Here is a 14869-nt window from a genome sequence, read left to right on the forward strand (position 1 = left end):
TAATAAAATTTGTCAATGTGAAGAAACAGTATGTTTATGTACACCTTCAAACAGCAAACGAAAGATATATATGAATATGCTGCTCTTTTCCCAAAAAAAGTTTTTAAATATATATTATAGAATAAAAATAAATTTTGTCAATACCTCACAATTTTATGATTATTATTTCATATCGCAGTTAATATACTGTGCCATTAGAAGCTGATGTATAATGAATGGTTACTTGCTTCTCATTTTATATTTTAAAATTAAAAAAAAGAATAATGTCGAGAAAACAATATTGATTGTCATTTTTTCTTCTAAATTCAATATAATCAAGAGGAAGAAAAATAGTAGTAACCCATTGTGATATTTATGCATTCAAAGCAGGAAAAAAGCTTAGGACGTGGAATTAGAATATACATCAATTGATGTTATAAAATGTGATTAACCCAATATCTGGTAATTTAAGTGAGAGATTATAAAAAAGAGGAAAGTTTAGGCAATACTTTATCCAATAAGTGAAGGAAGCTCTTCAGAATTCTGTCATGTATTAATGTCAGTCTTGGGTAAAATTTTTAAGTCCCTTATGCTTGATTACATTGGTTTCCATTGTGGTAGTATCATAAAGCAAGAACAGCATGGTTTCATCTGTAGTAGTTTATCGCTACTAACCTTTGTTCTTTGTGAACATTACATTCATTCCTCTTTCAGAGAAGGAAAGCAGGTTGATAGTATTTACATTGACTTCTCTAAGACATTTTGGGCAGTCTTCAGTGGTTTCACGCCTGTCTTGCTGACCGAACACTCATTGTTAAATTTCTTGGTGCTTCTTCACATCATTTTGTTGCAACATTTGGTGTCCATTTCTCTCACATGGAATTCTTTTTATTTACCATATTTTTTAATGATATTATGGAGTGCGTTATGGTTTTGTGTTGAGTAACTGTTGTTTGCTAATGACATCAAGATCTACACTTCTGTCTCCTCTGTTGATGATTGCAATCAGCTCCAGCGCTGTCTTACTAAAATTTATGATTGGTGTGTGCTAAATTATACGAGGGTTATGCTGGCAAGTGCATTGCGGTCACTTTTTATTGCTCTTCTAGTGCCTTATTATTTCGCTACACACTCGATGGATCTGCGCTAAGGTGAGAGTCATTTGTCTGTGACCTGGAGATTACTCTTTTGCATAATCTCAACCCCATAGATCATATCAATGTTATTACTAGCAGGGCTGCTTGAGTTCTGGGTCTTCTCATTATAATGTTAAGGGTCTGAGTATGGAGGCAATATGGATTATTTATGTTGCTCTGGTCACATCAGTTCTGAAGTTTGGGAGTGTTTTTTGATCCCCCTAATCAGCTTCGACACATCCAGTGTCTCCAAAAGATGGAAGAAATATTTTTGCATGTTGGGGTCAGGTTTGGCTTTGATTACTGGTCCGTGCCGCTGAATCCTGTGGAGGTCTTGGGGTTGGAACCATCGCTTAGGAAGCGACAGTCGCATAATATTATATTTCTTTGTAAAGTTCTTGTCTGTGAGGTGGACTGTCCTGAACTACTTACGCTGTTTGATTTTTGGATCATCACACTTGTTCAGTCGTGTGTGTTCTACCAGTTACAAGCTTCATAGTACTTTTCCACAAGTTTGGCAACTTTGTCTCTCTGCTCCATGACTTCTTTTATGATATGTCAAGTCACCTAAAAAATTATCCTTGTGTTTGTTTTATCTCTTGTGAACTTATGTTTTTCTGATTTGACTATATCTCATCCTTGTTTTGTTATGCGTTTGCTTTTTCTATTACTATTGATTTTGCATTGTATTGTTATATTTAGTCTTCTGTGAATTGGCATATACTGTTGATAAATATATAAATATTTTGTATAACTATAAATTTATATTTGCTCTTTTGGGCAAATGGCTTTTTTTAATTTCTTGTATGAAGTAAAGGAAGTATTGTGATCATGAAAAATTCTATTCAGATTTCAATGGAAATTCAAAAATGATTAGCTGGTAAGATGTTGAAATTTTGGATTTAGGACTGTTGTAACATCTAGTTACCTCCACCTTGATTGCTATCGACTCAATTAAAAGTGACCAAAAAAGTGCAAAATCCAAAAAAAAAATTGCATTTTGGACTTTTTCCTACACTGCAGTAACAAGCCCTCATTGAGAGCTTTTCAACAATGGTACTTATTTTCATCGGTTGCAGAGTTTTCGCCAAATAAAATTTTAATTTATGAAATATTTGGATCTTAGGGGAAGGAAGGCACATCAGTTTCAATCAGACTTAATCACCCTTTTTTAACCTTTTTTTTTTACTTAATTGCATTGATTTATTAATAATTAAACTGATTGTAAAATAGATTTTTACAATAATTCAGAAATAACTAAAAAATTTTAAAAAAATCAGAAATTAATGAAATAAAATTTTATGTATATGCTTCATTTAAAAAAAAAATTTTTTTATTTTAATAGGCATATAAAGAAGTCATGTGGTGTCCACATCAATTTTATTGTTAATGCCTTATATCCATTCTCATTGTATTTTCAAAGATTTTTAAAAGATTCCTGTTTTTGTGCTATACGTATATTTCATTGGAAATAACATACTGTGTGATGAACAGTTTGATATCAAGCCAGTTAATCAATGCGCTCTATTTATGAATTTGTTGAAATGTTATGGAGTCACATTAATTAATCTGCTTACAGTGACTGTCTTCTGAAATGTGTTAAGGCCTTTGCTTGTGTAAATAATGAAACACTAAAAATCAAGTTTTTAAATTTATCCTCCAGACTTAGATGATGTAAAAATTGAAAATGATGTAACTCGTTGCAGTTATACTGACAATACAATAAACATTATAAATGAGCGAAACATAGAGAAAAAGTAGCTTTTTTCTTATTAAAGGAAAATATCTTATTTCATCCATCTACAAAGATCAATAAGCATAATGTTGCAATACATTAGCTTAATGTTGCAATACATTAGCTTAATGTTGCATAAGTAGCTTTAATACATTTGACCTACATCATTACTAAAGGAAAACTTCCCTTCAAAATATGTAACACATATACTTTCATAAATGTAGCAATAATAATAAAAATGATAAAACAGCTAGGTATTTTTATTATCCCTCTAATTGCCTTTCTGTTAATACATTTAACAGGACTTTAAAGCGATTAAGGACTTCAAAGTGGGAAATTAGTATTAGTACAGATGAGAGAAGATATCTTTAACATGCATAGTTTTCCAGTGCAATTTACATTTCTTGCTGAAATGAGTATAATAAACTGTTGTTTAGTTGTATAGTTGTATATTAAAATTAGTAACATTCATGTAATATATATATATATATTTATATAAATTTATTTATCACTTACCTGCATGAATTTTCATTGAAAAAATTTCCTGAGCTGCATTCTAATGAATCTATTGGCAAAAACATCTGTGTGGGTCCCAATATTTATTCTCATTCTTCTGACTTAAGCATTTATCCATCGCATCTTTATTTGTACATTCACATGTACAATTTTCACTACGATATCTTTGTACCGGACTGCAATCCTTTAAATTGAAAATAATATGTTTTGAAAGGTAAAGAAAAATTACCGTGAGATTTCTAATAAAATGAAAATGTAATTTAAATATTCAATGACATTAGTGTAATATATTTTGTGTATTGTAGATAAAAAATGGATTTTAAGTGATTTGCACTATTAATTATTCACTTAGATTGTATCATTATCAAGTTGTGTTGTGGCTATTGATTGAACAATTGTTGAAAACTGTAGTTTTGATCTTAGTAGTACAAGAGAAATCAGTCTGTGTATTTGTTGAGAGCATACTTGATACACTTATATGTGTGTGTGTGTGTGTGTGTGTGTGTGTGTGTGTGTGTGTGTGTGTGTGTGTGTGTGTGTGTGTGTGTGTGTGTGTGTGTGTGTGTGTGTGTGTGTGTGTGTGTGTGTGTGTGTGTGTGTGTGTGTGTGTGTGTGTGTGTGTGTGTGTGTGTGTGTGTGTGTGTGTGTGTGTGTGTGTGTGTGTGTGTGTGTGTGTGTGTGTGTGTGTGTGTGTGTGTGTGTGTGTGTGTGTGTGTGTGTGTGTGTGTGTGTGTGTGTGTGTGTGTGTGTGTGTGTGTGTGTGTGTGTGTGTGTGTGTGTGTGTGTGTGTGTGTGTGTGTGTGTGTGTGTGTGTGTGTGTGTGTGTGTGTGTGTGTGTGTGTGTGTGTGTGTGTGTGTGTGTAGAATTTGAGATGTTCTGGTTGAACTTTAATGATATGAATTAATGAACTGTGAAAACAGAGTTTAAATTGAATAATTTGAATCGGTTAAATGAATAATACTACATAATAATAGAATTAAATTTACATTAAATATAATCTAAAGTTTAGATTATATTTGATGTATATATTAGTTTATATAATAGTATAGATCCTCTTTATAGAGGGAAGAGGGTTTTTATTTGTTTGGGATAAACCCCATCAATTGCAAAATTTTACCCATGTATTTTGGCATAATTGAGAAGGTTTTTAGATATATTTCATCTTGAAAAATTTTGAAAAAAATACGTAGTAATGAAGATTTTCCGGTTAAAGCACAAACTTTAATGAATTGTGAATGGGTGAGCCGGGTTTTAACTGAAAGATTATGGATATTTATAAACCAATTTCTAGATTTTTTGAAATTCTGAGTTTCAAGGGATAAAAGTGATTTTTGAAACCCTGATAAGAAATTTCTCAGTCATAAATGAAGAATTCAACCTGGTAAGTAGTCTTCATGTCAGTAAACCAATTTCTAGTTTTGAAATTCAAACTTGAATGTTATGAAGGTAAAAAAATTTTAAACGATGATTGTAAATTTTCCCAATCCGACTATAGTAAAAGAGATATTGAGTAGATTTGGGCTTGCAAATAATCTTCAAATAAATATTTAAAAACCACTTTTGGGTTTTTTAATTCAGATTTTAATGGGTGTTAAAGTGTATGGCTGTGGCTTATTGTATGTGTAACTGGTGGCACCTTCCTTCGGTTATTTGACTAAAAAATAACATAAAAAGATTGCTATGTCAAATGCTAGTAACCATATAGTCTGGGCAAAGCTATAACAGGGAGCTAGTTTATAATGTTTAAGAAATACTCACTTTTTCTTGTATGATACATCCACATTTACATTTTGTATGCCTTTCAATTGGAACCGTTTGTTTTCCTACACTTTGAAATCGTCCTTGACTGTATTTGAAAATATGTACCTGTTAACAAAATTATTTTGATATAAAATTATTCTACTTTATATATTTTTTTAAAGAATTAGATTGTATCATAAAGAATGATTGTACTCAAATATGTGTATGAGCTTTTGATATTACACTTTTGTCATTTTTCACTGTATCTCCTGATTTCTAAGACATTTTTTGAAAAAGGCAAATCCTAAAAATTGTCCATGTATGTTAAAAGTAACTGACCAAATAACGTTAATTTTACGATTTTTTGTTCAGTAAAGAAGCTAAAGGATGTGCAGACTGTTATTTTTCTAAAGATTTCATGGTGTTGCAGCAGCATATCAGCGATCCATTTTGAAGACCCAGGGTTTCAAATCCTGGTCAGACTATTTTTCATATGCTACAAAATTTCCAAATCGTAGTCCTATACACAAGCTTCAAACTTAGGATGAATTAATCAACCAAAAAATGGGTGCAAATTTTTGAATTATAAACTTTTGTAGATTAAACTGTGGGTTTCAAACCTCTAAAAAATAATAATACCTCTATTAAAATAATAATAGTGCTTCTAGTTTTTCAGTTGAAAAATTTGATTCAATTTAGTAAAGGGATCCAAGATATACTGATTAATAAAGATTTTATACTCAAAATCTAAAAATTGAAAGTGAACTGATTAATCAAATTTTACCAGACTTAAAAAATCTTAGGATAAAAAAAGGAGAATATAGTTCACTGAAATCTCAACCCTCCTCTGTTTCTTTTATGCCTCGCATTTTAAAATCTATGTAGAAACATAAAGTTGTTTTTTTTGGAAAATTTGTTAACCGAATAGCATAGTGCATAAATACAAGTAGGTCAGGGCAAAGTAAGTTTAATTGTTACATAAAAATATCTTTCTTCATGGGCTGTGGACAAATGTGTAGACTCTATACTCCCATTCCTAATTAATCGAATTTCTCTTTTAGTTCAAATGCCTCCAGTTCTCAGTTAAGGTCTGATTTTCAATAACCATTAACAATACACTTGTGATACTCTTAGAAACACTGATTATAGATTTGATGTAAGATTGTGTTAGAGATATATGATTGTTGGAGATCTATATTTAAGCCTTCTACTGGATCATCTCTTTTGTTATTCTGATCATTCAGAATGAAAAATGACCTGACAGAGGTTTGAAAAGGTTCTCTAGAAAATTATTAGAAAATTTTAACCACGCAGAATACTTGTTATTTTATAGAAACTTCAAAATATGTGTAGCTCATGTGATTATTCTTGTAAGTTGTCATATGCTTCTTGTGTAGTCTACCATAGATATTTTTGTATTACCAAAGTGTAAAACAAAGTGAGAAATTAAAGAGTTTTTATAAAAATAAGATAATAGTTTGACTGACTGAATTTTTGTTTGTTTGTAATATTTATAAACTTTTATTAGCATAACAAAGGAATTCTTCACAGTTTGCATGAGGTTGTTGTATATCTTTTAAAAATTCTAAGAAGAAACTTCATTATTCTCTTTAAAAAATTTATTTTTATTAGTGATTTTTATCTATATATTTATTTTTCTGAATAAAAAATTGTGAATACAGTTTCTGTATTCACTAAAAAATGAATACAGTTTTGGGTGTTATTATTTTTGTTATGAAATACAAATCTGAGTGGGTTATATAGTTACCTCATAATTCAGTATCTCTGATTCTGTTGGCCGACAATTAAATATTTCCTCTGGTTGGCAACATCCACCGCATCGTTCAACTCTAGTGCAACTAGGAAATCCAACTGTTGTCCTATCTTCTGATTTGTATAGTTTTATAGTTTGTAGTTCTGGTATACAAGATGCTGGTTTTGCTCTTATTCTTTGGGCACCTGGAGTGAAATAAAGGTATTTTTATAAGTTCATAAATTAGTTATATTCTTAAATATTCATGGAGTGAAACATTATTTGAGGTAATACAAAGATGTTATTGAAATAATGGGGGAACTAAGCATTTTTTGTGTGTAATTTTGTTTTCTAATTTGAGTTAAAGTTGACCGTACTTCCCTTATATTCAGTTTCATTAGTTTTTATTTGTAAGGGGCTGGGATACAATACTCTTATACTAGTTTAATCAAAGAGTTACACGTATTATTTTTGGCTTAAATCCATCCACCAGATCACAGAACTGGATGATAGTATATATACAGGTCACTGTATCCTAGTGTGAAAGTAGTCTGATCTACATGTACAAAACCAGAAATTGGGAAGAAGGGATCAAGGATAAGGAAATAGGGTGGGTGGTGAGAAAATTGTTGAATTGGCAAACAAACATCTCTATCCAGCGTAAAATTCAGACTCGCTTGAGGCAACAAATCCATCTTACATATCGTGAGAAAATACTATTAGACTATTTTTACTTGGATGGGACTAACACTTTATATACAGTTTTGTGTCTGTAAAAATTTGTTTTTTCCATTAGAAAAAAGCTGCAGGGTTCCTAAAGAATGCTTCATTCATAAATTTAAATATCAAAAATGGTGAAAGTAGGATCAGACTTAAGAATATATGATGGGTGCCAAAAAAGGACATCTAGAGGAACCATATACATGAGACAAGCAGCTGCATGTAGAATGAAAGCTTAATAGCCCTTTCCTGGTTATCAGGTGCCTGTCCTAACCAGTCTCTCTGGAAATTGGGGTAACATTCAGTAAATGCATGAACAAACATATTTTAATGATAATGATTTTTTATTGACCAGCTTAAAGTATTTTATTCTTGCAATAATGATAGCTAATAGCCTGACACTGGAGTTTGTCTGGTATATGATAGTATTTAGTTGAATTAATATATTTAGCCAGATATCTCTACTGGAGTATTTTTTTCTAAATGAGTCATTATCAAGAAAGTGTACAGATTTAATTTTTATAAAATAGTGTTTTAATAAAAATTTTTTTTACAGTTTCCTACAATACTGACAAGTTTTTTTTAGCTACATTCTATTTGTTTGGCCAAATAATTTAGCTCTGGGTTTAAGTGAATTCTTAAGATATTCTCTGAAAATAAATTTATAAATAAATTATTCTCAGAATAAATGGTTACCTGGTTTACAGACTTAACTGTATGCAAATTAAAATATTACGTACATAATGCAATATATATAAATGATGCACATCTAAATGGTATACTTATATGTACTTGTGCATGACCTACTTTTTAAAATTGTCTTCACCACCAATAATTTTTTCCTTTTGTGATTTTTTTTTGTTAGAAAAATTTTCATATAGAATGCAAAACTAACAAGTACTACTTTATTCAACATAATACTGATAACCAGATTAAACTGCATTTGGAACACATTGAATTAACTGTATTATAATGAAATACATGCAATTTATAGAAGTTGTGTGTATAGTATGTTGATAAAAAGTGTCAAAACTATTGTATATTTGCAATGTTAAACAATAGATTTTAATTTTATTTTTTGTGTCAAAAGCAAATTATAGACAAATGTTAAGAAAAAAAGGACTTGGAAAATTTTTTGGTTTTGCTTATAAAATTTTTTTAATCAAATTCTCAAAGAATAATAAATATATTTAACTGGTTTTTATATAGACTGTACTTACTTCGTTCAACATTTAGAATGCTTGCATCTGTGAATGTTATAGGATCTTCAACACCATCACCATTTCTATCTGTAAAATCAAAAAAATATTATAATATATTTTATAGTGACATTTATTGTTCTGGAAATTTACTAATATATTGCTACAGCATGTTTAGATCTGTATAAAAATTGTTTTATTAAAACTTTTTCTGTTAGAATTTCATGTTAGCTTTGCATCCATTTAGTTTCCTGGAAACTTCCTAAAATTTTCCTGGTGTAGTGAACAGTTAGTTGATTGTGATGGAAAGCGGCCTGCAGTTTTAGTAAAAAATACTTTACAGTTTGTATTCATGCTTCTACATACATTCACATATAGTTTGCAGTTTAGATCACTTACACTTTATTATAAAGACTATCAACCGGTGATATTATAGAATCTAAGTTTTGGCAGTATGGAGTCAGCTATGCAAAGAAAGAACTGCATTGATTTTATTTTTGTACAGCAATTGGTATGGATTGCTTTATAAAATATGGATTTGAATGTCTGGTATTTCATCCTTACATTTTTTTAGGAGATCCAGCTTTACATGAACATTACTTAAACCGTTAATTTGATCCTTTGTTCACGATAGAAAAGTTGTTACTTCTCATATTCTATCTACCGCATCTTCTGATTTACAGATTATGGCAGTCAGCGTATATACCACAGTTTCCCCTATACCTACTGTTCACATTTGGAGTTAGAGGATGATAAACCTAGAAATGGGTTCTTAATCTCCTTAAAAGTAAATCAGGCACATTTAATAAAGTTTGTTTCTATAGATACTGAATTTACGAATGATGTATTGACGCATTTGCATTTTTATTGGTTATACCATATTTGTTGATGCAAAGAAAATAAATAGAGATGCACCAACGATGAAAAACTTTGGTGATGTGCAGCTGTCTGTACGTTAAATGTGATGGATGAAGACAAATTATCCTTTGTTCTTATATTTTGTAGTTTTTATAGATACGAGTCTGTTTGATTGTAAGGAATTTAAATTAATGTAATGTGGATCATAAAAGAAAAAGCACTGCATTAAAGCAGATTCTTTTCTGCAGTACTTGTGTGAATTAAAATTTATTTTAAGAAAATTTTAGAAATATATAAAATTATACTTTATGTAAAATATACTAAAGTATATTTAAAATAGTATTTTACTTTGTTTAAATATCTTTAAAAATTTGTCTGGTTAGTTTCAATATCGCAACAGTTTTAAAAAAGTTTAGCACAAAACTTTTTTATACTAAATTCTGTGTTTTACAAAATTATTATGGTACATACATGATTACAGTTGAAGGTGGCAGTCAGTCAGTACATAGACATAATCAGCCTTCAAACTGATTGACTCTCCACCGTTTTTGTTTGCCTGTACTTCCCTTCCCTTCCCTGTACTTCCCTTCCCTTCCCTGTACTTCCCTTCCCTTCCCTTCCCTGTACTTCCCTTCCCTTCCCTTCCCTTCCCTTCCCTTCCCTTCCCTGTACTTCCCTTCCCTTCCCTTCCATTCCCTTCCATAGTGCTGGGATGATTATTGATCAGTTGAAGCCTCTCCCTCTTATTCCTTTCAACACCCCTTCAAGAAGTTGTATTAGAGTTTTCTTCTTAGTCATTCGAGAAGTTGCATTAGGGTTTTCTTCTTAGCCAGAGTCATATTCACTTAGTTTTTCTGTCCATTTTCTCCTCTCCATTCTATATCCACTTTTTTTGTGTTCTACCTTTCTGGCATGTCTGGTAATTTTTCACCTTTTTTCCTCAAGAGTCCTTCGTGCTTCTACTTCATATTTGTCATTTGTCAAGCTCCAGATAAGATATTTATCTTGATGATAAATAAATAAAACATAGACATTGATAATTATTGAGAAGGAAAGAAGAAATCTATTAAAATGCTGGCTTACTCAAAATTCTGATACAGTTAATTAGTGTCCTTCACAGCAGAAGGACCTATGTAAACAAAATGGAATTGTTGTGCTGCATTTAGAGTTTACGTGAAGCGACTCAACTGCTTTCTAATGAATGATTAAGGCTCATCAGAAAGAGTTAAAGAATATTTAAAACAACATATCAAACTATATTTTAATGAATTTAAAAAATTTTTTTAACTGTATATTTTTTTTTTAAATTTACTACTGGAGTTAAAAACTTAACAATTTCATAATGCAGGATAGGTTATTTCTTATGTTTAAAATGCCAGTTAAAAGAACTCATAAAAAGAACTCTACTTAATGCAGTATAAAATTGATTTTAAAAATTAAATGACAACATTTTGGTAAGTTTTGTGATAAAATTTGTAACGATTAGAACTGTACTTGCGTCATGTATTGGTCTATATCTTGAGATACACATTATACCTAAGGTTTTAAGGAAATATGATATTATGTAGAGATTACTTGCTTTTGTAGGGAATGAATGCTTTTACTTTGGTTCTCAAAGAATTAAAATTCTTCATCAAGAGTAATTTTGAGAAATAAGTGGTTTTTTGCTTCTGTTTTACAGGAAAGTTAATTTCTATGTTTCTAATTACATTCCAGTACAGTCATGCTAAAAAATAGCATTCAAAAACTGACTGTAGAGGCAGTCATTAAAAACACTGCCTGTACATAAGTCTGTCAAAATTAAAAATATACAAAAAATATACCTTGCAAAATAAAAATAATATCGCAAGTTACAGCGTACATAAACATTCGATGAGTATCCACATCAGAAATGAAACATCATAACACTATTATTGTTTTTGCTATTTACATTTTGTGCAAACAGATTCCACAATTTATTTTTTAACAATTTCTTATTATGTATTTGCAAATTTTTAATTTCATTTGGTAACAGGTTGTTAGTATTTGTTGGCTACAATACTTTCTTGTTGATTTGAGGTAGAGCAATAAATTTATTTCTATATCCTATAGGATTATTATTTATGTAAATTAATTTTGAATATTCATTATGATACAGTAATGATTGTTGAGCAAAACAAGTTTTAATTTAATTCTGCAAGGTAGGTTGTGATATGTTTTGTTCCTGTATGTTATTTTTAATAATACTCTTGTCTGAATTTGTTGCAACCGATTAAAAACGTTATCGTAAGCTTTCCACTCCATGTGCAGAGGATTATGAAGAAGGAAATGGTGTTGATTTCCCAATGTCCTCACTTATACTCCAACTGTTCCTCAATGTCAGGGTTTTGTTCACAACAAAATTGGTTGCACTAATGAGCAAGGACATCATTTCAGTTAGAATGTGAGCCTCAACGGCCTACTCTTGTCAATTTCTGCTTTGATCTATGTCACCTTAGTAAAAAGAATACAAATCTGGTTTTTTTGTGAAACAAATTTTATGATTTTATGACATGATAAATAACTTTATACTACCATGAACAGTAAACTTTGCCCAATTAAGAACATTATAAACTAACAGTGCACTACATCCTTGTGGATTGTATCTGTTTTGCGGCATTGTGTCGCAAGTTTAATCTACGACCTAACATGCAAATCATTATGTTAGCTTTAGTTTTATGATTTCATAGGGCCATCCATTTAAATCAAGTATTTAAATTACTGTGATGAGTTTCATCACAGTAAAATAATAATACTTTATAATAATTCAAATTATTATAAAGCAGTTGGTTATTATATTACTTTGAGATATGTAATGTAATGTAATGATATATTTCTTGTAGTAAACAAGGATACATCGTGTCTGGGCATTAATGCGGAAACGTTTTTCACCCATGAAAAAAAGGACGGATCTGGATGATCGTTCCTTTTTGGGGTTGGATACCCATGCCAACAGTCCATAATTGAGATAATATTATGAAATTATTTTCATTTATTTAATTTATTGATTTGCTTATGTTTATTTATTTGTTATAGTTTAAAAATGGATGAAAATAGCACTAATAAGAATAATGAAAAAATAGTAATGACAGTCGCTCATCTTTATATAGATGCGATCGATAAACATCGTGAACGATTACGTATATGTTTACATGAAGATGCAGTTTTAGACTGGTTCGGTCGTACAATAATCGGTAATGATGAGATAATAACGTTTCTCAATACGATGTTTCCGTTGACGATACATTATATACATTATGCAAAAGCATGCGATCCTGTACCACATCGTTCTAAATCATGTAATCGCAGCTTACAAGAAAATATTGATGAACAGAATAATAATGATAGTGATAAGTTAAAAGATAAATCATTAAAAAGGCGTTATACATCACCATGTGCAGTTAAAGATGTTAATCCGATAACGAATCTTATTAATATATTAGCTGGAATAAATCAAACATCGTATGGTAATATAAAATGTTCAAAAATACCAAAATTAACACCTCAGTTCTGTGTCAGTGCTGTTACAATACCAGAAAAAACTGAAAAAGATGACCATGACAAAAATCGTAAAGCGATAATTATTTTTGGTAATTTATATATACAGTCGAAATATAGGAAATCAGTAGTATGGGAAAGGAAATTGAAAAATATTATTATAGAGTACGATTCGACAATTAAATTAATTATTTATGAAGGTGCCAGTAATTGTCGTAAAAATCTGTCTAAACTTTTTGATGAATTATGAACAATTTTATCAGTAATTTTGTATATCTCGGTATTAAAGATGTGATAATTAAATGAAATTTTGTATAAAACCAATCGATGTTGACAATATACTTTGTTGTAGAAACTACTTTCATAACTGATAGTGATGTGCAGCAGTATAATAAACTATGAAGTAATAATTTATTTTGTCATTGTGTGCGGTATAGTAATTTAAAAACAATATGTGGTAATATCTAAGTGTTATTATAATTTAATATTTTGTAGCTTTAAGTTATATAAAATTACATAAAAGATTCATAATTTTGAGTTTTGTTTTCTGGAAGTTTTTTTTCTCAGTTAAACTGATCCTTCAAATAAATAAATCTTCAAAACAGTACAGCCAAAGAAAGAACACAGTGGTTGGTTATGTTATTATTTTTAAAAACATAACTTATAAAAAGCAATGAATAGATAATAAATAATATTGGGTGTAGCATCCATGTTGTATTTTTCGTAAAACATGTTGCAGTTGTTCCCCTATTAAAATTTATTTATTTTACATAAAATTTAAACCACTGAAACACAGTAAATAGATAAGTTAAACTTAACTGTATTATTTCCAAGAATTAATTCTCCAAAAAATATATAATGAATATAATTTTATAATTACATTATGAAATATATTATTTTTGAGAGAAAGAGACAAGTAACTAACTATACACATTTTATGTACCAGGTGTGTAAATATAAAACTGGAATTTTTATATAGAAAATAAACATTTATTGTATGAAAATGATCGCTGACAATTTATGAATGCCTTGCCAAAAAAACTGCTGTTGCTCTTTAGAGGCAAACCAGTCATCGAGCCAAGCGCTGCCCAGCAAGTGTGTCCCATCGATGCAAATAAATAGTAGTTGGATGGAGCAAAATCTGGTGAGGATGGAGCAAAATCTGGTGAGTAAGCCGCATGCAAAAGTATTTCCCAACTGATTGCCTCATTTGTTTTGTACTAGTTTTGCTGTGTGTGATGGTATATTATAATGAATCAAAATCAACGTATATTTGCTTTTTTGATATTCTGGTCATTTTTCACGCAATGCTTGATTCAAATCGATCATTATTTTAGCGTTATTAATGGTTTGGCTAGCTTTTACCAGGTCATAATAGATCACACCCTTCTCATCCCACCAAATATAGAGTTTTGTCTTCTTTCCATAGCGATTTGACCTTGAAATTGACATCGATGGTTTGCCTGGAATTACCCTTGATCTTCTACGCTTAGGATTCTTGAAATATATCCACTTTTCATCCTGTCACAATACGATGGAGAAATTGCTTTTTTTCATGTGGAACCCATTTTCCCATCTTCTGGATCATTCCCATGGCTTTCTTCTTGTGTCACATTTAATTCATCCATGAGTTTGAGCATCGTCCTCATCCAACAATGCTTGCAAATTTGCTGTCTTCAAACTTTTTCAGTGGTCTGTTTTCCACATTCTTTGTTT

General features: G+C 30.3%; 2 protein-coding genes across 4 annotated transcripts in view; one reads left to right on the forward strand and one right to left on the reverse strand.

The window, feature by feature from the left end:
* LOC142332138 (uncharacterized) overlaps nt 1-13550 on the forward strand; it is a 46812-nt gene extending 33262 nt beyond the window's left edge. The window contains exon 3 of the mRNA XM_075378395.1: nt 12692-13550. Coding sequence (XP_075234510.1) covers nt 12692-13403 — 712 coding nt within the window. The 3' untranslated portion in view covers nt 13404-13550. The remainder of the gene's footprint in view (nt 1-12691) is intronic.
* Nucleotides 1-14869, reverse strand: part of LOC142332137 (vascular endothelial growth factor A-A-like) — a 123219-nt gene that overhangs the window by 11835 nt on the left and 96515 nt on the right. For all 3 annotated transcript variants that reach the window (XR_012758174.1, XM_075378394.1, XM_075378393.1), the window contains exons 4-7: nt 8801-8869; nt 6876-7066; nt 5126-5233; nt 3367-3550 (exon numbers count right to left, since the gene is read on the reverse strand). Coding sequence is in view for 2 of the 3 variants with exons in the window: in XM_075378394.1 (XP_075234509.1) it covers nt 3416-3550; nt 5126-5233; nt 6876-7066; nt 8801-8869 (503 nt within the window). In the remaining variant the exon portion in view is untranslated. The remainder of the gene's footprint in view (nt 1-3366; nt 3551-5125; nt 5234-6875; nt 7067-8800; nt 8870-14869) is intronic.

The sequence above is a fragment of the Lycorma delicatula genome, chromosome 11 (assembly GCF_047948215.1).
Source record: "Lycorma delicatula isolate Av1 chromosome 11, ASM4794821v1, whole genome shotgun sequence".
In the NCBI taxonomy this organism is placed as follows: Eukaryota; Metazoa; Arthropoda; class Insecta; order Hemiptera; family Fulgoridae; genus Lycorma; species Lycorma delicatula.